General features: G+C 65.6%; 3 protein-coding genes across 3 annotated transcripts in view; 1 reads left to right on the top strand and 2 right to left on the bottom strand.

Annotated features, from left to right (window-relative positions):
• LOC121333725 (translation initiation factor IF-2-like) overlaps positions 1-1,356 on the top strand; it is a 2,623-nt gene extending 1,267 nt beyond the window's left edge. The window contains exons 3-5 of the mRNA XM_041400331.1: positions 196-517; positions 594-781; positions 1,223-1,356. Of these exons, the coding sequence (XP_041256265.1) occupies positions 196-517; positions 594-781 (510 nt within the window). The 3' untranslated portion in view covers positions 1,223-1,356. The remainder of the gene's footprint in view (positions 1-195; positions 518-593; positions 782-1,222) is intronic.
• Positions 1,357-4,388: 3,032 nt separating this feature from the next.
• Positions 4,389-12,638, bottom strand: PDE1B (phosphodiesterase 1B). The gene is made up of 14 exons (XM_041400332.1): positions 12,508-12,638; positions 10,613-10,726; positions 10,347-10,532; positions 9,714-9,780; positions 8,098-8,214; positions 7,398-7,538; positions 6,941-7,041; positions 6,570-6,695; positions 6,365-6,466; positions 6,152-6,272; positions 5,758-6,077; positions 5,536-5,672; positions 5,017-5,124; positions 4,389-4,879 (listed from the first exon to the last, which is right to left on the bottom strand). The coding sequence occupies exons 1-13, from the start codon at positions 12,636-12,638 to the stop codon at positions 5,033-5,035; spliced, it is 1,755 nt and encodes a 584-aa protein (XP_041256266.1). The 3' UTR covers positions 4,389-4,879; positions 5,017-5,032.
• A 52-nt stretch (positions 12,639-12,690) lies between these two features.
• NCKAP1L (NCK associated protein 1 like) lies at positions 12,691-22,688 on the bottom strand (the record flags this gene model as incomplete). Its single annotated transcript, XM_041400333.1, has 20 exons — positions 12,691-12,783; positions 14,728-14,817; positions 16,015-16,124; positions 16,990-17,106; positions 17,186-17,279; positions 17,366-17,448; positions 17,523-17,603; positions 17,697-17,784; positions 18,076-18,173; positions 18,252-18,382; positions 18,863-19,081; positions 19,156-19,287; positions 19,714-19,853; positions 20,400-20,519; positions 20,599-20,731; positions 21,071-21,216; positions 21,467-21,525; positions 21,797-21,878; positions 21,959-22,109; positions 22,513-22,688. Coding segments are annotated over 20 exons (2,343 nt in total), but the record flags the coding sequence as incomplete, so codon positions are not given.
• Positions 22,689-22,708: the final 20 nt, after the last annotated feature.

Below are 22,708 nucleotides of genomic sequence, written 5' to 3' on the forward strand. Positions count from 1 at the left end.
ACACGGGGGGACACGAAGGGGACGCGGGGGGACACGAAGGGGACACGGGGGGACACGGGGGGACATGGGAGTACACCAGGGGAACACCAGAGAGACACGGGGGGGACACGAGAGGACACGGGGAGACACGGGTGGGACACGGGGAGACACGGGGGGGACACGGTGGTACACTAGGGGGTCACAGGGAGGTGACAGCTCCCCCAGCACCACGGGGGACAGGTGGCTGGATGTCCCCTCCCCACGCTGGCCTCGCTCCTCGCCACCACGAGGCCACCCGGGCGGGGCGGCCGCGGTGTCGCCGGGAGCGTGGGGACGGTCACCAGGGCCCCCCCGCGCCCCCCCAGCGCCGCTCCCCCCTGCCCGGCAGAGCTGCAGATGATGGTGGAGCATCACCTGTGCAAGCAGGCGCAGGGCGGCGACGACGACGACGAGGTGGCGACCACCGCCCGCTGCCACCGCGGCGACCCCGAGCACCGGCACAGCCCCGGCGGCTCCTGCCCCGCCCAGGGCGGCCACCGTGAGTGGGGGGCGCTGGGGGGGACAGGGGGCACTGGGGGGGCCTGAGGTCACCCCCTGTGCTGTGGCACCCGCAGGGACACCCGGGGATGGGACCCCCCAGGCTGGGACACCCCGGGCCGGGACCCCCCAGGCTGGGACACCCCAGGCTGGGACCCCCCAAGCCGGGACCCCCCGGGCCGGGACCCCCGGGACCGCGCGGCGCAGCCGGGCTGAGGACGGGACCCATATAGAGCCTGGGGACAGCGCGGGCAGTGGCCACTAGGTACGGCCTGGGGACAGTGGGGGACACTGGGGGGTGCTGGGGACACTGGGGACACTGGGGGCACTGGGGACACTGGGGGGGCGTTGGGGACACTGGGACACTGGGGGGCAGTGGGGACACTGGGGGGGGCAGGGGGGAAACTGGGGACACTGGGGGGGCAGTGGGGACACTGGGGGGGCAGTGGGGACACTGGGGACACTGGGGGGCAGTGGGGACACTGCGATACTGGACTGGGGCAGTGGAGGGGCACTAGGACATGGTACTGGGGCACTAGGGTGGCACTGGGACACTGGGGTGTCACTGGGGTGTCACTGGGACACTCCCTGCCACTCCCCAGGGACAGGGACAGTGCCAGGGCCAGGGTGGCCCTGCTGGCACAGGGCAGGGACAGGGCTGTCCCCTCCCCCGGTCCCCAGCGCTGTCCCTGTCCCTTGTCCCCAGGTGTGGCCACGGCAGCCGGACGCCAGCGCAGATTTTTTATTCCATTTTCTAAGATTTTGGGGCCGCCCAGAATCCTTTTGGGATTTTTTTTATTTTATTTTATTCCCACGGGCAGGTCCCCACTGTGGGGGGGGGGGGGCCCCCTCACTGCCACCCCCGGGTGCCCAGGGCAGGTGACACGTGCCACACACCCCCCCCCCTCACTGCCACCCTTGGGGGACACCGGGGACACTGAGTGACACCCTGCGTGCCCCCACCCCCACTCCCCAGGGTGGGGGACACAGAGCAGACCCCCCCCCCTCACTGCCACCTTGGGGGTGTCCCCTGGACCCCCCCCCACCTGTGCACACCTGGGGGGGACACCTGGACACAGGGAGGGGACACAGGGAGGGGACACGGGGAGGGGACATTCCCGAACATTCCTGAGCATTCCCGGGACTTTCCCGAACATTCCCGGGGGTCGGGGCAGCCCCGGGGAGCCGGAGGGAATCCGGGATGGCAGGGGGTGCTCGAGGGGAGCGGGTCCGCGATTCTGGAACATTCCCGGGGCTGGATCCAGGATCCTGGAACATTCCTGGGGTTGGATCCAGGATCCTGGAAGATTCCCAAGGCTGGATCCGGGATCCTGGAACATTCCCGGGACTGGATCCGGGATCCTGGAACATTCCTGGGGCTGGATCCAGGATTCTGGAACATTCCTGGGGTTGGATCCAGGATCCTGGAAGATTCCCAAGGCTGGATCCGGGATCCTGGAAGATTCCCAAGGCTGGATCCGGGATCCTGGAACATTCCTAGGGTTGGATCCAGGATCCTGGAAGATTCCCAAGGCTGGATCCGGGATCCTGGAACATTCCTAGGGTTGGATCCAGGATCCTGGAAGATTCCCAAGGCTGGATCCGGGATCCTGGAACATTCCTAGGGTTGGATCCAGGATCCTGGAAGATTCCCAAGGCTGGATCCGGGATCCTGGAACATTCCTAGGGTTGGATCCAGGATCCTGGAAGATTCCCAAGGCTGGATCCGGGATCCTGGAACATTCCTGGGGCTGGATCCAGGATTCTGGAACATTCCCAAGGCTGGATCCAGGATCCTGGAAGATTCCTGGGGTTGGATCCGGGATCCTGGAACATTCCTGGGGCTGGATCCAGGATCCTGGAACATTCCCGGGGCTGGATCTAGGATTCTGGAACATTCCTGGGACTGGATCCGCGATTCTGGAACATTCCCGGGGCTGGATCTAGGATTCTGGAACATTCCGGGGACTGGATTCGGGATCCTGGAACATTCCTGGGACTGGATCCGCGATTCTGGAACATTCCCGGGGCTGGATCTAGGATTCTGGAACATTCCGGGGACTGGATTCGGGATCCTGGAACATTCCTGGGACTGGATCCGCGATTCTGGAACATTCCCGGGGCTGGATCTAGGATTCTGGAACATTCCGGGGACTGGATTCGGGATCCTGGAACATTCCTGGGACTGGATCCGCGATTCTGGAACATTCCCGGGGCTGGATCTAGGATTCTGGAACATTCCGGGGACTGGATTCGGGATCCTGGAACATTCCTGGGACTGGATCCGCGATTCTGGAACATTCCCGGGGCTGGATCTAGGATTCTGGAACATTCCGGGGACTGGATTCGGGATCCTGGAACATTCCTGGGACTGGATCCGCGATTCTGGAACATTCCCGGGGCTGGATCTAGGATTCTGGAACATTCCGGGGACTGGATTCGGGATCCTGGAACATTCCTGGGACTGGATCCGCGATTCTGGAACATTCCCGGGGCTGGATCTAGGATTCTGGAACATTCCGGGGACTGGATTCGGGATCCTGGAACATTCCTGGGACTGGATCCGCGATTCTGGAACATTCCCGGGGCTGGATCTAGGATTCTGGAACATTCCGGGGACTGGATTCGGGATCCTGGAACATTCCTGGGACTGGATCCGCGATTCTGGAACATTCCCGGGGCTGGATCTAGGATTCTGGAACATTCCGGGGACTGGATTCGGGATCCTGGAACATTCCTGGGACTGGATCCGCGATTCTGGAACATTCCCGGGGCTGGATCTAGGATTCTGGAACATTCCGGGGACTGGATTCGGGATCCTGGAACATTCCTGGGACTGGATCCGCGATTCTGGAACATTCCCGGGGCTGGATCTGGGATCGTAGAACATTCCCAAGGCCGGATCCAGGATTCTGGAACATTCCTGAGGCTCAGTTTGGGATCCTGGAGATTCCCAAGGCTTGGTGGATTTGGGATCCTGGAAGATCCCAAGCCTGGATCCAGGATTCTGGAACATTCCTGGGGCTGGATCCAGGATCCTGGAACATTCCCGGGGCTGGATCTAGGATTCTGGAACATTCCTGGGACTGGATCCGGGATCCTGGAACATTCCCGGGGCTGGATCCATGGATTCCCCAAACACTCCGCGATTCCTGAGGCTCACTGGAGCTGGAGGGGGCTGGACTGGGATGTGGGAGCATTCCCGAACATTCCCGCCATTCCCAGAATTCCCGAACATTCCCAGCATTCCCGAATTTTCCCGAACATTCCCGGCATTCCCGAACATTCCCGGGATGTCGCAGGGAGCGGGGACATCCCAGGGATGCGCTGGAGCCGGGGGACACCGGAGCGGGATCCGTCCCTGTCCCCGCCGCTCCCTGTCCCCGGTGCCATCCGCGCCACACCGGCGGGATCCCGTGGGGACCTCCCTGTCCCTGTCCCTGTCCCTGTTCCTGTCCCTGTCCCTGTCCCTGTCCCCTCTCCTGTCCCTGTCCCTGTCCCCGGGTGGGATGGGGACAGGGCACAGTGCCACCCTCACGGTGTCACCAGCCACACCCCGCGGGCACCGAGGGGAGCACGGTGGCCCTGGCGGTGACAGCGTGTCCCCCCCGGCTGTCCCCAATGTGTCCCCCCCCTGGCTGTCCCCAGCTTGTCCCCCCATGGCTGTCCCCAGCTTGTCCCCCCATGGCTGTCCCCAGCGCCACCGTCCCCGCCCCAGCCCCTCCCGCGCGGGAAAAGCGTTTTTAAAAATCCCAAAGGACCGAGCCCGGTGGGGGCCGGGGGTGGCAGTGACGCGGGCACCGAGGGGAGCACGGTGGCCCTGGCGGTGACAGCGTGTCCCCCCATGGCTGTCCCCAGCTTGTCCCCCCCATGGCTGTCCCCAGCTTGTCCCCCCCTGGCTGTCCCCAGCGCCACCGTCCCCGCCCCAGGCCCTCCCGCGCGGGAAAAGCGTTTTTAAAAATCCCAAAGGACCGAGCCCGGCGGGGGCCGGGGGTGGCAGTGAGGGACCGGTGACACCGGGACAGAGGGGACAGCCCGGGGGGCTCCTGGCACGGTGGTGACACCGGTCCTGGCACAGAGGTGACACCGATCCTGGCACAGCGGCGACACCGGTCCTGGCACGGAGGTGACACCGGTCCTGGCGCGGTGGTGACACCGGTCCTGGCACAGAGGTGACACCGATCCGAGCCCAGCCCCAGGGACTCCTGGCACAGAGGTGACACCGGTCCTGGCACAGCAGTGACACCGGTCCTGGCACAGCGGTGACACCCATCCGAGCCCGGCCCCGGGGGCTGCTGCCCTGTGGATGGTGCTGAACTCGATGGCATCGAAGACGAGACGGTGTCACTCGCCGGACAAGGACCTGCCGGGAGGGGACAGTCACCGCCGTGTCCCCCCCCCGCCGCTCCCGATGTCCCCGCCTCTCTCCCGGTGTCCCCGCCTCTTTCCCGGTGTCCCCGCCCTTTCCCGATGTCCCCGCCCCTTTCCCGGTGTCCCCACCTGGCTCCTCCCGCCGCTATTCCACGTCCCCGTTCTCGCTGTGGGTCCCGGTGGCCGCGGGCTCCTCGCACGGGGACAGCTCATCGATGGATGCCTGGTTGGTGATGCCTGGGGGGACACGGGTAGGGTCACTGGGGACACGGCCTGGGGTCACCGGGGACACCCCGGAACTTCTGTCCCCCCCGGGGCCACCCCCCTGCACAGCCTGGGGCCACCTGCACCATGTTTGTGTCACCTCCCGTCTGGGAACACTGTGACAGAGGTGGCCCTGAGCAGTTCGTGGTGGTCCCCAGCCCCTCCCCGGTGGCCATGATGGCCATAGTGGCCATGGTGGCCATTGGTGGCCGTGGTGGCTGTACTGGCCATGGTGGCTGTACTGGCCATGGTGGCCATTGGTGGCTGTGGTGGCTGGACTGGCCACGGTGGTTGTACTGGCCATGGTGGCCATGGTGGCCATTGGTGGCCGTGGTGGCTGTACTGGCTGTGGTGGCCATGGTGGTCATGGTGGCCGTCCCCTACCGCTGGCCGCCCTCTCCTTCCACTTCTGCTTGTTCTCCTGGATGTGCTTGGTCCAGGTGGAGCGGAACCCGGCCAGGTCGGCTTTGATGTCCCCCACCTCCAGGTGCTCATCCAGGGACGGCTGCCGCCACTGCGAGCTGGGGGACAACGGGGACGGCTGGCAGCGGGCCAGGGCCACCGCTGCCACCACAGGGCACAAACCTTGGGGACAGGGACACTCACCTGGGCTGCTGGGTGGCCGCAGGGTTGCCCTTGGCCTTGGAGCCGTCCTCGGCCAGCGGCGTCACCAACTTCTCGGCCACGTCGGTGAGCACCGAGAACGTCGGCTCCACGATGAAGTCGATGAACCCTGGGGACAGGAGGGGACACGGCGTTGCTGGGGACACACCGAGGGCAGCGTGGGGATGGCATGGGGACAGGACAGGGACAGGACAGGGACAGGAACCGCGCCCGGACTCACCGATCTGCGACTGGGCCACCAGCGTGGAGGTGCGGTCGCAGAGGGGCGAGAAGGGCAGCCCCAGCTCGGCCTCCTTGTCCCCCTGGCAAGGCAAGGGACATCCGTGGTGTCCCCACGGGGTGTCCCCCACGTCCCCCCGCCCGGCCCCGGCCCTACCTGCCGGAAGAACTCCTCCATGAGGGCCTTGGTCCAGCGGCTGTGCACCGCCCACTGCTTGGTGGGGTGGCTGATGTCGGCCGCGTGCAGCAGCAGCGACAGCACCTTGGACTTGTCCAGCCTGGGGACAACAGCCCGGCGCTCAGATTGTCCCCAAAGCCACCCCGCCAGCCCTGGGGACACACCTGGGGGCTGGGGACCACCCCCACCCACCTCTCCAGCTGCTGCAGCGCCGTCTTCATGGACTTGACCTGCTGGAAGTGGCAGGACATGTCGGTGGCCAGGACCATCTCGATGACCAGCGCCCGCAGCTCCCTGCGGGGAGGGAGGGGACACGGTCAGGGGACAGCGCGGGGACAGCGCGGGGACAGCGAGGGGACAGCGAGGGGACAGCGAGGGGACAGCGAGGGGAGCTTACGCGAACTCGTCCTTGGTGAGGTTGACGAAGATGTTGAGCTCCTCGTCCTGCATCAGGCGGAACACGGCGCTGATGTGGTGGTTCTCCAGCACCGAGCGGTCGTTGTACAGGATGGCCGTGTCCGACCTGGGGACACGGGGACATGGGGACACTGGGCACGGGGACAGGACCCCCGCAGCGAGGGGCGTCCCTGAGGTGGCAGCACCGCTGTGTCCCGGCTGTGTTGGTGGCCCTGAGCGCTCCTCAGGTGTCCCCAAGGTGCCCCACAGTGTCCCCAGGACGGGTCCGCAGCCCTGTTTGGGACACGCCGTGCCACCCACACTGTGCTGTGCCACCCGGGCCGTGCCGTGTCCCTGTCCCCGTGCCCTCACTTGGTCTGGATGTGGAAGCTGTTCGTTGTCCCCGTGTGCTCGAAGTCGTGGATGGCGGCGGCGAAGACGATGGCCAGGAGCTCGATCTCGGACAGGCAGTGCTGGGGACAGGGACAGCGTGTGAGGGACAGGGACAGGGATGGGGAACAGGGCCACCCCCACTGAGTGTGACACCCCAGGTGTGCTGTGACAGCCGTGTGGGGACAGCGGGCGGCACACGCACCAGGTGCCACCCCACGTGTGACAGCCAGATGGGGACAATTGGGCACAGATGCGTGCCAGGTGCCACCCCGCGTGTGACAACTGCGCACAGACACGTTCCAGGTGCCACCCCATGCGTGTCCACCTGTCCCCCGTGCCCGGTGCCACCCTGGGGACGTTCCCATGGCAACGAGCAGTGCCGGGCGGGAGGCGCGGTGCCAGCCTTGGGGACAGCGCTGTCCCCGTGTCCCCGTACCAGCATGCCGGTGCGCAGCAGGAAGCAGTGCACGGTCTGGGTGACGTCGGCCGCGTGCACCTGGTTGTGGTAGGGGTTCCGGAACTTTCCGTAGCCGCCCTCCAGCGCCTCCAGCAGCGACGTCAGGAACGCGCCGGGAATCTGCCAGTGGGGACATCGGGGTGACGGGGGGGGCACAGTCCCCAGGGGGCAGCTCGGGGGTCCTGAAGGGGAGTTTGGGGTCCTCGGGTGGATTTTGGGGGTCCTGGGTGGTCTTGGGGGGTCCTGAGGGAGTCTCCTGGGATGGAGTTCAGGGGTCCTGGGGAGGGTTTTGGGGCTGTTCTGGGGTTTTTTGGAGGTATTTTGGAGGATTTTGGATGTTGGGCCACAGCTTGAAGCGGCTGTTGAAGTTGTAGAGTGGATTTTGGGGGTATTTTTGGGGATTTTGGGGTGTTTTGGGCTGCCAGGCACACCTTGAAGTGGCTGTTGAGGTTGTGGCGGGTGGATTTTGGGGGTATTTTGGGGGATTTTGGGGTGTTTTGGGCTGCCGGGCTCACCTTGAAGCGGCTGTTGAAGTTGTAGAGCGGATTTTGGGGGTATTTTGGGGGATTTTGGGGTGTTTTGGGCTGCCGGGCTCACCTTGAAGCGGCTGTTGAAGTTGTAGAGCGGATTTTGGGGGTATTTTGGGGGATTTTGGGGTGTTTTGGGCTGCCGGGCACACCTTGAAGCGGCTGTTGAGGTTGTGGCGGGTGAAGAGCTCGAACACCACCGTGCGCAGCGAGTGCTCCTCGGCCGCGCGGTGCAGCGAGAACACGTCAAAGCACCACTGGTCCAGCCCCTGCGGGGACACCGGGGACACTGGGGACACCGGGGGGATGGCATTGATTTCCAGGAATGCCCAGCATTTCCCAGTAAAGCCCAGTAAAACCCCAGTGAAGTCTGCAATTCCCAGTGATTCCCATTGATTCCCAGATTCCCATTGATTGCCAGTAATTCCCATTGATTGCCAGTGATTCCCATTGATTCCCAGTGATTCCCATTGATTCCCAGTAATTCCCATTGATTGCCAGTGATTCCCATTGATTCCCAGTGATTCCCATTGATTCCCAGTGATTCCCAGTAATTCCCAGAGGTTTCCACATATTCCCAATGATTCCTAGAGATTCCCATTGATTCCCAGAGATTCCCAGTAAAACCCCAGTAATTCCCAGAGATTGATTCCCATTGATTCCCAGTGATTCCCATTGATTTCCAGTGATTCCCATTGATTCCCAGTAATTCCCATTGATTGCCAGTGATTCCCATTGATTCCCAGTGATTCCCATTGATTCCCAGTGCTTCCCATTGATTGCCAGCGATTCCCATTGATTGCCAATGATTCCCATTGATTGCCAGTAATTCCCATTGATTCCCAGTAATTCCCATTGATTCCCAGTAATTCCCATTGATTCCCAGTAATTCCCATTGATTCCCAGTAATTCCCATTGATTCCCAGTAATTCCCATTGATTCCCAGTAATTCCCATTGATTCCCAGTAATTCCCATTGATTCCCAGTAATTCCCATTGATTCCCAGTAATTCCCATTGATTCCCAGTAATTCCCATTGATTCCCAGTAATTCCCATTGATTCCCAGTAATTCCCATTGATTCCCAGTAATTCCCATTGATTCCCAGTAATTCCCATTGATTCCCAGTAATTCCCATTGATTCCCAGTAATTCCCATTGATTCCCAGTAATTCCCATTGATTCCCAGTAATTCCCATTGATTCCCAGTAATTCCCATTGATTCCCAGTAATTCCCATTGATTCCCAGTAATTCCCATTGATTCCCAGTAATTCCCATTGATTCCCAGTAATTCCCATTGATTCCCAGTAATTCCCATTGATTCCCAGTAATTCCCATTGATTCCCAGTAATTCCCATTGATTCCCATTGATTCCCAGTAGTTCCCATTGATTCCCATTGATTCCCAGAGGTTTCCAGATATTCCCAATGATTCCTAGAGATTCCCATTGATTCCCATTGATTCCCAGTAAAACCCCAGTAATTCCCAAAGACTGATTCCCGTTGATTTCCAGTTATTCCCAGATATTTCATTGATTCCCATTGATTCCCATTGATTCCCAGTAAAACCCCAGTAATTCCTGGAGATTGATTCCCGTTGATTTCCAGTTTTTCCCCAATATTTCATTGATTCCCATTGATTCCCAGATATTCCCGTTGGCTCCCATTGATTCCCGGTGGCTCCCAGTGCCTCCCAGCCATTCCCAGTAGCTCCCAGCAGCCCCCCGTGGTTTTGGGGTTTTTTTTTGGGGTGTTTGGGGTGCCCCGGTACCTTCAGGCAGTTGAGGACGGAGGAGGAGTAGCTCGGCCCCACGGCCGTGTATGTCCGGCGGAACATCCTGGGGGGAGGCAGGGCTGGTGGGTCTGGGGGGGGGCTGAGGACCCCCGGGGGTCTGGGGACACCCCTGGGGACTCACCTCGGTTCTAGGTGACTGGGTTTTGGGGACCCTCCTGGGTTTTGGGGACCCACCTGATGCTGGGGACAGTCCCTGGGTTTTGGGGACCGCTCTGCTCTCAGCTCACCCCACACACTCCCACATCTCCCCCCCAAGCTCTGTCCCCACCGTGTCCCCTCCGTGCCCTCCTTGGTGTGTCCCTGTGTCCCCTCCGTGCCCTCCTCGGTGTGTCCCTCTGTCCCCTCCGTGCCCCCCTCGGTGTGTCCCTGTGTCCCCTCTGTCTCGGTGTGTCCCTGTGTCCCCCCGTGCCCTCCTCGGTGTGTCCCTCTGTCCCCTCTATGTCCTCCTCGGTGTGTCCCTGTGTCCCCTCCATGCCCTCCTTGGGTGTCCCTGTCCCCCCGTTCTGTGCTCTGCTCGCTGCGTCCCTGTCCCCACATGCCCTGCTCGCTGCGTCCCTGTCCCCCCCGGCGCCCCCCTCGCCGTGTCCCCATCCCGCGTCCCCTTGTCACCTCTCCACGAAGATGCCGGCCTGCACGGCGTGCACGATGCTGCGGAATTTGGGTTTTTCCTCGGCGCGGCGCCCCTTGGCCCGCGCCTGCTGCGTGAAGGTGGCCGCCAGCCAGTCGCGCACCTCGGAGGGCACGGCCGCGTCCGAGCCCATGTCCCGCAGCTCGTCCTCCGTGTCCAGCACCTGCCTGGGGGCACGGCGACACTCAGCGCGCTGCTGTCCCCCCCACCACGAAGCGGGGGTGTCCCCTCGGTGTCCCCTCCCCACCTGGTCTCGTCGATGCACACGGCCTCGAGCAGCGAGGCCGCGTACTCCAGGTTGCGCTTCAGCTCCTCCACGCTCACCTCGCCCGCCTCCAGCTGCTTCACCAGGAAACGGAGCCTGGGGGGCACCGGGGGGGACACCCGGGGGGGGACAGGGGGTTAGGGACGCTCGGGGATGGAGGGGACCTCCGGCAGGGGGGGTACAGAGGGTTAGGGACACCCGGGGACAAAGGGGACAGGAGGGACAGCGTGTTAGAGATCCCCGGGGACAGGGGGGACACCCGACAGGAGGGGGACAGGGTGTTAGAGACCCCCAGGGACAGCCGCGAGGGGGGGACAGAGTGGCATTGACCCTCCCCCAGGAGAGCAGGGACAGCCCCCAGGACAGGGACAGGGGGTCACAGCCCCCCAGGTTGGGGACAGGGGGGTCACAGGAAGGGGACAGGGGAATTGGGGGATTCCCATCTGGGGAGTGCCACCCCCGTGGCACCGGTGGCACCATGACATGGGGTGATACAGGTGGCATGGGGTGATACAGGTGGCATGGGGTGGCACAGGTGGCATGGGGTGATACAGGTGGCATGGGGTGGCACAGGTGGCATGGGGGGGCACAGGTGGCACAGGGGGGGACCCAGGGAGGTGACAGCGTGGGGACACGGGCGCTGCCATCCTGCCCACGCTCGTGCCAGCACAAGGACACCCGTGTGGCCGCCGCGGTCACCGGAGCCACGCGGTGGGGAGGGGCCACCACGTCCCCCGGTCACGGCGACAGTGACGGTGACAGCGAGGGGGGCCGGGGGGAGCGGGGGGGGCACAGACGTCACCAGCGCTGCTGTGACCTTGGGGATGGCGATTGTCACCTTCCCGCACCCTGCCACCCCCCGCGGGGACACTCAGGGACCCCCCCTGGGGACGGCCACCCCCCGGGTCCCCAGCCTTGGTGACCCCCGTGTCACTCGTGGGGACAAGGGGACAAGGCACGGGGCTCGGGCTGTGCCACCCTGCCGGCTGTCACCACCTGCCGCCATGTCCCCTGCCGGTGACCCCCGTGTCCCCAGGGCCACCCCATGGGTGACAGGGTGGCCTCAGGGACCCCCGGGACTGTCACCCCCCCGGTGCTGCTGCCCCTCGGAATGGGGGGGGGGAGGACGACACCGGGGGGGCTCAGGAGGGGACCGCCCCCACTTTGGGGACACACGGCCACCCACCTGTGGGAGCGACACGTGAGCGCACGTGGGGACACACGTGTGACACCCCCAGAGTGTCACCCCCCCCTGCACCCCCGTGTCCCCCGGCACCCTCAGGTGTGTCACACGCGTGTGCCACGCGGCCACCCTGCCCCGCCGTGTCCCACACGTGTCCCCACGCGTGTCCCCACGCACGTGGTGCCCCCCGGGCCGCCCCCGTCCCACGGGGACCCCCCCGCCCCCCCACCAAGCGCCGCACGTGCCGCAGGTGGGCGCGGGGACACGTGAGCTCCCAGGGTCCTGGTTTGGGGGTCCCAGTTTGGGTCTGAAGGGTCGTGGTTTGGGGGTCCTCGTTTGTGGTTTAAGGGTCCCAGTTTGGGGTTTGGGGGTCGAGGGGTCCCGGTTTGGGAGACCAAATTTAGGGTTTAAAGGTCCCGGTTTGGGGGTCTCAGTTTGGGATTTGGGGTCCCAGTCTGGGGTTTGGTTGTCCCGTTTTGGGGGTGTCTCGCTTTGGGGGGTTTTTCTCTTTGGGGGGTGTCCTGCTTTGGGGGGGCTCTCTTTGGGGCTGGGGTGTCTCACTTTTGGGGGGGTGTCTCTCTTTGGGGGGGTCTCTCTCTTTGGGAGGATCTCTCTCTTTGGGGGTGTCTCTCTTTGGGTGTCCCCCCGGGGCTCTCTTTGGGGCGGGGGTCCCGCGGCCGGGGGGGTCACTCACAGCGCCCGCAGCTTGACCCAGACCTTCCTGCCGGGCACGGCCTTGGCGTCCAGCGGGGACGGGCACCCTCCGGCCGCGTCCAGCGCGCCGCGCTCCCGCTCCAGCCCCGGGAGGCTCCGCGGCGGCTCCATCGCCCCTGGGCACCGGCGGCGGCTCAGCCCGGCCCGGCCCCCGCTCCCTCCGCTAGCCCCCGCTCCTTCCCGGAGCCCCCCGCTCCCTCCGGTAGCCCCCCCGTCCCACCGCACCTCCAGAGGGTGATTCTTGGGGAGGGGGTCCCTATGTTTCACCTCCCCAAAATGGGGGGGGGGACTCCTTCCCCTCCCTGGGGGTCCCCGGATTTGCAGCCACGGGACCCCCCCGGGTTGAGCCCCCCCGGATGGGGTGAGGGGCTCTCGGACCCCACCGGGGACACCTCGAGGGTTGAAACCCCAAATTTGGGCTCCTCCAGCCCCTCCTGGGGGGTCCTCCCACCCATTTTGGGGGCTTCAAAGGGATTTTGGGGGTGCTTAGACTGATTTTTGGGGGTCCTCAATCTCATTTGGGGTCTCTCGAACTGATTTTAGGGTTCTCAAACTCATTTTGGGGGTCTCAAACTCATTTTGGGGGGTCTGAAACCCATCTGGGGATCCTTGAACAGGTTTTAGGGGTCTCAAATTCATTTTATGGTCCTCAAATAAACCAGGGGGTCCTCAAAGTGATTTTGGGGTTCTCAAACTGGTTTGGGGATCCTCAAACTGATTTCAGGGGTCCCAAACTCATTTTGGGGGTCTCAAACCCATTTGGGGCTCCTCAAACTGATTTGGGGACCCTCAAAGTGACCTTGGGGGGTCTCCAACTCATTTTGGGGTTCCTCAAACCAATCCCGGAGCCCCAAATTCTCTTTTGGGCTCCCCGAGCTGCTCCTTTTGGGCTCCTCCCCCTCATTTTGGGTGGGGGTCCCCAGCCGGGTCCCCCCCCCCAGCCTCCCTGGCTCCTTTTGGGGCTCCCCGGTGGAATTTTGGGTTTATAAAAACCCCGAACCTTCCCCTTCGCCTCGCGGAACTTTCGGGGGTTTTGGGGTGGGGGTGGGTGTTGAAATATTTGAAATATTTGAAATATTTGTGTTTAAATCGCTCCGGGAATGAATCCCGGGGCAGGGGGGGTGGGTGTGACCCCCCCCCGGCCGCTTCCAGGGGGGTCTGGGGGGGATGAGACCCCCCCCCGGGCACAGCTGGTATTGGGGAGGGGGCTGGGGAACACTCGGGGGGGACAGCAGGGCTCAGCCAGGGGACATCGGGATGGCCTGGGGACATCGGGGATGGCCTGGGGACATCGGGGATGGACATGAGGACATTGGGAACAGACCAGGGGACATCGGGGATGGACATGAGGACATCGGGGATGGACATGGGGACATCGGGATGGCCTGGGGACATCGGGAATGGCCTGGGGCCATCGGGGATGGACATGAGGACATTGGGAACAGACCAGGGGACATCGGGGATGGACATGAGGACATCGGGGATGGACATGGGGACATCGGGAATGGCCTGGGGACATCGGGGATGGACATGGAGACATCGGGGATGGCTTGGGGACATCGGGAGTGGCCTGGGGACATCGGGAATGGCCTGGGGACATCGGGAACCACCCAGGGGACATCAGGACCCCAGAGCCCACCCAGGGAGACCCCTGAGCCCAACCCAAGGGACGTCAGGAACCACCCAGGGGACATCGGGAACTGCCCAGGGCCACCCCAGAGCCCCCCCCCCAGGTGTCCCCAGTGTCCCCCAGGTGTCCCCCAGGTGTCCCCAGTGTCCCCAGTGTCCCCCAGGTGTCCCCCAGGTGTCCCCAGTGTCCCCAGTGTCCCCCAGGTGTCCCCCAGGTGTCCCCAGTGTCCCCAGTGTCCCCCAGGTGTCCCCCAGGTGTCCCCAGTGTCCCCAGTGTCCCCCAGGTGTCCCCCAGGTGTCCCCAGTGTCCCCAGTGTCCCCCAGGTGTCCCCCAGGTGTCCCCAGTGTCCCCAGTGTCCCCCAGGTGTCCCCCAGGTGTCCCCAGTGTCCCCAGTGTCCCCCAGGTGTCCCCCAGGTGTCCCCAGTGTCCCCAGTGTCCCCCAGGTGTCCCCCAGGTGTCCCCAGTGTCCCCAGTGTCCCCCAGGTGTCCCCCAGGTGTCCCCAGTGTCCCCAGTGTCCCCCAGGTGTCCCCCAGGTGTCCCCAGTGTCCCCGGTGTCCCAGTGTCCCCACCAGGTGCAGCAGCAGCACGATCGAGTCCTGGTTCCGCGCCCGCGCCTTGTCCGGCTCCTGGGCCAGCTGCAGGAGACTGCTGGAGGCCAGCTGGGGACACAGGGGACAGCGGGGACAGCCACAGGGACACAGGGGACAGCGGGGACAGTGACAGGGACAGCGGGGACAGCGACAGCGACAGTCAGTGACAGCGGGGACAGGGTCAGGGCCAGGGTCAGGGAGCCCACGGGGACAGGGCCAGCCAGAGGGGACAGGGACAGGGCCAGCCCCAGAAGGGGACAGGGCCAGCCCCAGGGGGGACAGGGCCAGCCCCAGGGGACAGTGGCAGCCCCAGGGGGGACAGGGCCAGCTCCGGGGACAGTGGCAGCCCCAGGGGGGACAGGGCCAGCCCGAGGGGACAGGGCCAGCCCCAGGGGGGACAGTGGCAGCCCCAGGGGACAGTGGCAGCCCCGGGGAGGGGACAGGGCCAGCCCCGGGAGGGGACAGGGCCAGCACCAGGGGACAGTGGCAGCCCCGGGGAGGGGACAGGGCCAGCTCCAGGGGACAAGGCCAGCCCCGGGGACAGTGGCAGCCCCGGGGAGGGAACAGGGCCAACTCCGGGGACAGTGCCAGCCCCAGGGGGGACAGGGCCAGCCCCGGGGAGGGGACAGGGCCAGCCCCAGGGGGGACAGTGGCAGCCGCAGGGGACAGTGGCAGCCCCGGGGACAGTGCCAACCCCAGGGGGGACAGGGCCAGCCCCAGGGGACAGGGCCAGCCCCAAAGGACAGTGCCAGCCCCAGGGAGGACAGGGCCAGCCCCAGGAGGGGACAGGGCCAGCTCCAGGCTCCTTGAGGTGCGTCTCGATGTTCTTGCTGTGCACGGTGAAGAGCGCGGCCGAGAGCTGCACGATGGCCTTGGCCAGGCAGTGCAGGTTGTTGTTGTGGCCTGGGGACACCGGGGGACACCGGGCAGCCCCGGGGGACAGTGGCAGCCCCGGGGAGGGGACAGTGGCAGCCCCAGGGACAGGGCTAGCCCCAGGGGACAGGGCCAGCCCGAGGGGACAGTGGCAGCCCCGGGGAGGGGACAGTGGCAGCCCCGGGGGACAGTGACAGCTCAGAGGGGACAGTGCCAGCCCCAGGGGGGACAGTGCCAGCCCCGGGGACAGTGGCAGCCCCGGGGAGGGGACAGGGCCAGCCCCGGGAGGGGACAGGGCCAGCACCAGGGGACAGTGGCAGCCCCGGGGAGGGGACAGTGGCAGCCCTGGGGAGGGGACAGGGCCAGCCCCGGGGAGGGGACAGGCCAGCTCACCAGCAGGAACTCCTTGAGGTGCGTCTCGATGTTCTTGCTGTGCACGGTGAAGAGCGCGGCCGAGAGCTGCACGATGGCCTTGGCCAGGCAGTGCAGGTTGTTGTTGTGGCCTGGGGACACCGGGGGACACCGGGGGACACCGGGGGGACACGGGTGGGGAGTGAATAAATGTGGGGACACGGGAAGTCTGGGGACTCGGGAAGGTTGGGGACGTGGGAAGGGGTTGGGAACACAGGAGGGTTGGGGACATGGGGGGGGTCAGGGACAACCCAGAGTCTCCACAGTGCCACCTCCCCTGGTGACAGTCCCAGCGTCCCCCTGTGTCCCCAAACCCTCTGCTGTGACAATGGGACAGGGAGAACCGCCAGCATGGGGACACGGGGACAGGGGACACACACAGGGACATGGGGACACATAGAGGGACACACAGAGACATGGGGACACGAGGACACAGGGACATGGGGACACAAAGACACAGGGACACACACAGGGACACACACGGGGACACACACGGGGACACAGGGGACACAGGGACAAGGGACACAGGGACACAGGGACAGGGGGGGACACAGGGACAAGGGACCCAGGGACACAGGGACAGGGGACACAGGGGACACAGGGGGGCAAGTGACACAGGGACAGGGGACACACACAGGGACATGGGGACACATAGAGGGACACACAGAGACATGGGGACACGAGGACACAGGGACAAGAGAGGGACAGGGACATGGGGACAGGGCACAGGGGACAGGGGGACAAGGGACACAGGGACACAGGACAGGGGGTCAGGAGGACAGGGGATGGGGGGACAGGGGGCACTCCTGGTGACAGGGGGACATGGGACACACCAGGGTGAGGGGGACAATTACACACACAGGGACACACATGGGGACACAGGGGACACAGGGACAGGGGACACGGGGACAGGGGACACGGGGACAAGGGACACGGGGGACACGGGGCCACCCTCACCGTCCAGCTCGGGGTTGTAGAGGGACGCGGGGTCAGCGGCCAGCAGGGGCAGGGACACGGCCACGAACACCAGGAGCAGGCAGGACACCTTGTAATCCTCCTCGGGGGACGAGCCCTCTGCGGAGCAGGGGACAGCGCGGTGACAGCGCCGGCCGGGTGCCAGCGCCCCCCGCCGTGTCCCCAGAGCCCCCCGCACCTGTCCTGTGGCCGGCCAGGGCACTGACCAGCGCCGGGTCCACCTCGCACGGGACCCCCGCGGCCGAGGCCAGCTCGAAGATGCTCAGGGTGACCTGGGGACACGGGGACAGGGGACACGCGGGGTGTCACGCGGTGCCACGTGGCCGGGCCCCCCCCACCCCCGTGTCCCTGTCCCCACCTGGATGTCGGTGTCGGGGGTCACCACGTCCGCCAGGCACTCGATGGGGCCCATCAGGAAGGGGCAGTGCTGGGAGAACACCTGGGGGGGCGGGGGGTCAGGGGGGGCCTGGACCCCAAATGGGGGGACTGGGTCCCCAAATGGGGGTCAGGGGGGGCCTGGGCCCCAAACGGGGCCATGGCGCGGAAGCTCAGGATCTCCCCGATGATGGTCATGCGCTTCAGGACGTTCTCGGCCGCTGCGGGGACACGCGAGGGACAGCGGGGTGACACGTGTGCCACCCCGTGTGCCACCCCCTGTGCCCCCCCCGTGCCCCCCCGTGTGCACTCACAGCTCAGGCGGGGCAGCAGCGCCGGCCTCTGCTCGGCCCTGCAGCAGCGCAGCTGCACCAGCGTGTCCATGTTCTCAGCCACCAGCTTCTGCGGGGACAGGGGGACACTGGGGGACATGGGGGACACTGGGGGACACTGGGGGACACTGGGGGACACTGAGGGACCTGGCACCTCCCACCCTCCCACTGGGCAGAGACAGGGTTGGGTTGGCGCTGGGATGGCCCTGCCTGCCCTGTCATGGTGCCAGCAGCACCAGCCTGTCCCTGTCCCCAGCCCCTGTCCTCAGGTCCTGTCCCCTGTCTCTGTCCCCACCCCCTCTCCCTGTCCCCATCCCCTGTCCCCAGCCCCTGTCCCCACAGGGTGTCCCCGTCCCCGTACCTTCAGCTCGGTCACCTGCGAGCCCACGTGCCACATCAGGTTCTCGCTCAGGAACCTCATCCCGTAGGGCCCAATGAGCTCGGCCAGCGCCCGCATCTCTGCGGGAGGGGACAGGTGGGGACCCTGGGGGACAGGGGGTGACAGCCAGCCCCCCACCCCCGAGCCCCCCAGCCCACCTGAGACGTCGGAGAACTCGGCGGCGCTGAACGGGGGCTGCTCCTCGCGGGGCACCGTGGTGAAGGCCTGCAGGGCCGGGGACAGCAGCACGGCGCCGGTGCTGGCCTGGCGCAGCAGCGCCTCCAGGTACCTGGGGGACACGGCCCTGTCACCCTGGGCACTGTCACCCTATGCACTGTCACCTATGGCACTGTCAACCTCAGCACTGTCACCCATGGCCCTGTCACCCTGGGCACTGTCACCTATGGCACTGTCAACCTCAGCACTGTCACCCTGGGCACTGTCACCCTGGGCACTGTCACCCACGGCAGTGCCACTTACGGCAATGTCACCTACGGCACTGTCACCTACACCAGTGTCACCCATGGCATGGGGACCCAAGTCAATGCCACCCACAGCACTGTCACCCACGAGCTGCCACCACCACTCCCATCCCCATGTCCCTGCTGCCAGCACCCCATCCCCGTGTCCCCCACCATGGTGACCCTGACCACCCCATTGCCATGTCCCCACCTCTTATGGGTGACCCTGACACCCCTTCCCAGTCCCCCACCCCCACGGTGACCCTGGCACCCCGTCCCCGTGTCCCCAAGCCCGCGGTGGCACTGACCAGTCGGTGTAGATGGCGGTCAGCGTGGGCTGCCCGGTGGCATCGCGGGGGTGGCTCTGCTGCAGCAGGACAGCGCGCAGCAGCCGCCCCGTGTCCAGGGCCACCAACTGTCCCAGCCGCTGCACCAGCCCCATGTAGGCCCCCAGCCCGGCCAGCACCTCCGAGGGACGGGCCACCTCCTGCGTGGCCTGGCTGTAGCCAGCCATGGCCACGATGGCCCTGCGGGGACACGGGGGCGGTGAGGGACGCGCCGCGTGTCCCCTCCGCCCCGCGTGTCCTCGGCGTGTCCCCACCTGGTCAGGCGCGTCTCCAGGTGGCTGCTCAGGTACTCGGCCGGTGTCACCGTGTGCCCAAAGACGGTGAAGTTGGGGACGTGGTTGAGGCTCAGGGACAGCTCGGCCAGGGTCAGGTGCAGCTTGTCCATGCTGGGGGACAGTCGCGGTGTGACCCCATGGGGACAGTCATGGTGTGACCCCGTGGGGACAATCACGGTGTGACCCCATAGGGACAATCACGGTGTGACCCCATGGGGACAATCATGGTGTGACCCCATGGGGACAGTCACGGTGTGACCCCATGGGGACAATCCGTGTCCCATGGGGACAACCATACCTTGTCCCCATGCCACACCAAACTTCTGGTAGCTTTAGATCAGCTCCTGAAGTCCCCAAAGGCCACCAAACCCCCAGAGGTTCTGGAGACCCCAAAGGCCACCAAGACCCCAAAGGCCACCAAGCCCCCAAAGGTCCTGGGGCCCCCAAAAGCCACTGAGCCCCAGAGGTTCTGGAGACCACCAAAGTCCCCAGAACCGTGACCCTGTGGGGGCAATCCCTCCCCTGGGTGGCACTCACTTGGTGGTCAGGGTCCGGTCGCGCCGCTGGCTCTCTGTCCCCGGTTTGTCCCTTTGGGGGTCCCCCTTGCGGGGCGGCTGCTTCGGGGTTTTCTTGACGCGGGCTCTGCTGATGGTGGCCGCACAGTGCTTGGGCAGCAGCTGCAGGGCAGGGACAGGGTCTTGGGGACATGGGGACAGGGTCTTGGGGACATGGGGACACCCCAAACCGGGTCACCATGACCACCGGGGTTGGGTCGGGAATGCCCTGCCAGGTTTGGTCCCCATGGAGGAACTTCCCCATCCCGAGGGTTTGGTGGGGACAGGGGGACAAGGGGACAGAGAGGACACGGAGACCGCAATGGCCACAGAGACCCCAAAGGCCACAGAGATCCTCAAGCTGACGGAGACCCCAAAAGCCAGAGGGATCCTGAAGGTGCGAAGACCCCAAAGGTCATTGAACCCCCAAAGATGCTGGAGCCCCCAAAGGTCCTAAAGCCCCCAAAGGCCACCAAGACCCCAAAGTCCACCAAGACCCCAAAGATCCTGAAGACCCCAAAAGTCCTGGAGGCTCCAAAGGTCCTGGAGGCCCCAAAGGTCACCAGGACCCCAAATGTCCTGAACGTCCCAAGGGTCACCAATCCCTCCAAAGGTCCCAGACCCCCCAGACTCCCCCAAGCCCCCCAAAGGTCCCAGAGCCCCCCAGACCTGCTGGCTGAGGTTGTGCTGCTCGGCGCAGGCGTCCAGGACGCAGCCGCTGCCCACCCGCGCCAGCTCCTCCAGGAACTTGTGGCACAGCCCCAGCGCCGCCGCCTCCAGCTGGGGGTACTGGGGGGGACACGGCACCCCTCAGAGCCGGGGATGGGGTTGGGGGACCCCCCGGACCCCCCCCCCGGCTGTCACCCACCTCCTCGGGGCACATGGGGTGCAGGCAGCGCGAGAAGTGGGCGCAGAGCAGGGGGAAGGCGATGGCGAAGCGCAGCATGGACGGCTCGTCCAGCGTCACCGCGAACATCCGCTCCAGGGGCCGCGGGTGGAAACTGCTGAGGGGACAGGGACAGGGACAGCGGGGTCAGGGGACAGGGATGGGGACAGGGACAGGAAAGGGACAGGACAGCGGGGTCAGGGGACAGGGACAGGGACAGGGACAGGGACAGGGACAGGGACAGGGACAGGGACAGGACAGGGACAGAACAGCGGGGTGAGCGGGAAAGGGGCAGGAATTGGGTAAGGGGAACAGGGCAGAAAAAAGGGATATGGGGTGGGAAAAGGGATTACAGGGGTGGAAAAGGGGTGGCAAAGGGGGTGCAGGGATGGCAAAGGGGGTGCAGGGGTGGAACAGGGGTGGAAAAGGGGGTGCAGGGGCAGGCGGGGCTCACCAGAGCTGGGACAGGTCGGAGGTCTCGTCCAGCAGCTCCTCGGGCCGGTCCAGCAGGCGCGTGTGGAACACCACCAGGCTCATGGCGCGGCCCACGTCCCCGTTGGAGGCCAGCGGCAGCGCGGCCTTGGCCACGCTGGTGTAGGCCTGGGGACAGCCAGGGGGACAGGGGACATGGGGACAGCAGGGACACGGAGACAGGGTCAGGGGACATGGGGGCAGTGACGGGGACAAGGACAGGGACTGGGGTCAAGGGGACAAGGATGGGGACAGCAGGGACAGGGAGGAATGGGATTGGCACAGGGATGGGGACAAGGGTGGAGATCAGGACAGGGACAGGGATGGGGACAGGAGAGGGACAGGGACATGGGGACAGGGACAGGGACAGTGCCACCACCTGGGGCCGGAACCAGTCCAGGCGCAGCGCGGTGAAGTCAAACTGCTCCTGGTCATCGACTACGGGGACAGAGAGACATGGGGACAGGGCTGGGGGTGGCAGTGCCACCACAGGGGACCCCCGGGAGCCGCCACCCTTCGGGGTGCCCGGGATTGTCCCAGAGCTCCCGGGACAGCGGGGACACGGAGCTGGGGTGGCACCGGCAACACGGTGAGGGGACATTTCGGGCTGAGAGGGGACAATCCGAGCTGGCAGGGGACATCCTGGGCCGGGAGGGGACAAACCCAGCTGGGAGGGGACAAACCCAGCTGGGAGGGGACAAACCCTCACCTTCCTTGGCCGAGAGAGCCGAGAGGGAGCTGACGAAGGACGAGAGGATCACGGACTCCTCCTCGGGACACACCGAGAGGTTCTGCGGGGACAGGGCGGGCTCAGGGGACAGCGAGGGCCCCGCAGGAGGCTCAGGGGACAGGGCCACCCCCCCGGGGGTACCTGGATGACGTCGCTGAGCAAGAGGGCGTCGAAGCGGGCCAGGTACTGCCGGTGGTAGCGGCGCAGGAGCCGCAGGTGCCGCCGCACCAGAGCCCGCAGCTGCTCCAGCAGGAACAGCAGCTCCGCCACGCGGCTGCGCCGGGGGGGCGGTCAGAGACCCCCCCCCGAAACCCCCCGCCATGCAGCAGTGACCCCCCGAGTCACCCCGAAACTCCTGGACACCCTCAGTGCCCCCCGAATCACCCCGAAACTCCTGGACACCCTCACCCAAAATCCCCTGAACAGCCCCCCCTGGCATCCCCAAAGTCCCCAGTGAAGCCACCCGTCCCTGGCACCGGCCCTGCCACCCCCCCCTGCGGCCAGTGCCACCCTCGGTGTCCCCGTCCTCCCCAGGCAGTGCCACCCGCTGTGTCCCTGTCCTGAACCCCCCTAAGCGGTGCCACCCTGCCGGTGTCCCCCATCCTCTCCCCCTCCAGGCAGTGCCACCCCCAGGCAGTGCCACCCCCGGGCAGTGCCACCCCCGGGCAGTGCCACCCGCGGTGTCCCCGTCTCACCCCTTGAGCCCCCCCAGCAGCTCCTCGGTGACCTTGTGCACCGCGATGGCCTCGTCGCGCACCAGGGTGACAAAGAGGGACCCGCGCAGGGCCTGGCGCCACAGCTCCTGGCACGGGGGGGTGGCCAGGGCACCCGGGCACACCAGGAACCCCACTGGGGGGGACAGCGCGTCAGGGACCCCAAAACGGGGACAGC

This window comes from Onychostruthus taczanowskii, unplaced genomic scaffold (genome assembly GCF_017590055.1).
Source record: "Onychostruthus taczanowskii isolate IOZ18803 unplaced genomic scaffold, ASM1759005v1 scaffold178, whole genome shotgun sequence".
In the NCBI taxonomy this organism is placed as follows: Eukaryota; Metazoa; Chordata; class Aves; order Passeriformes; family Passeridae; genus Onychostruthus; species Onychostruthus taczanowskii.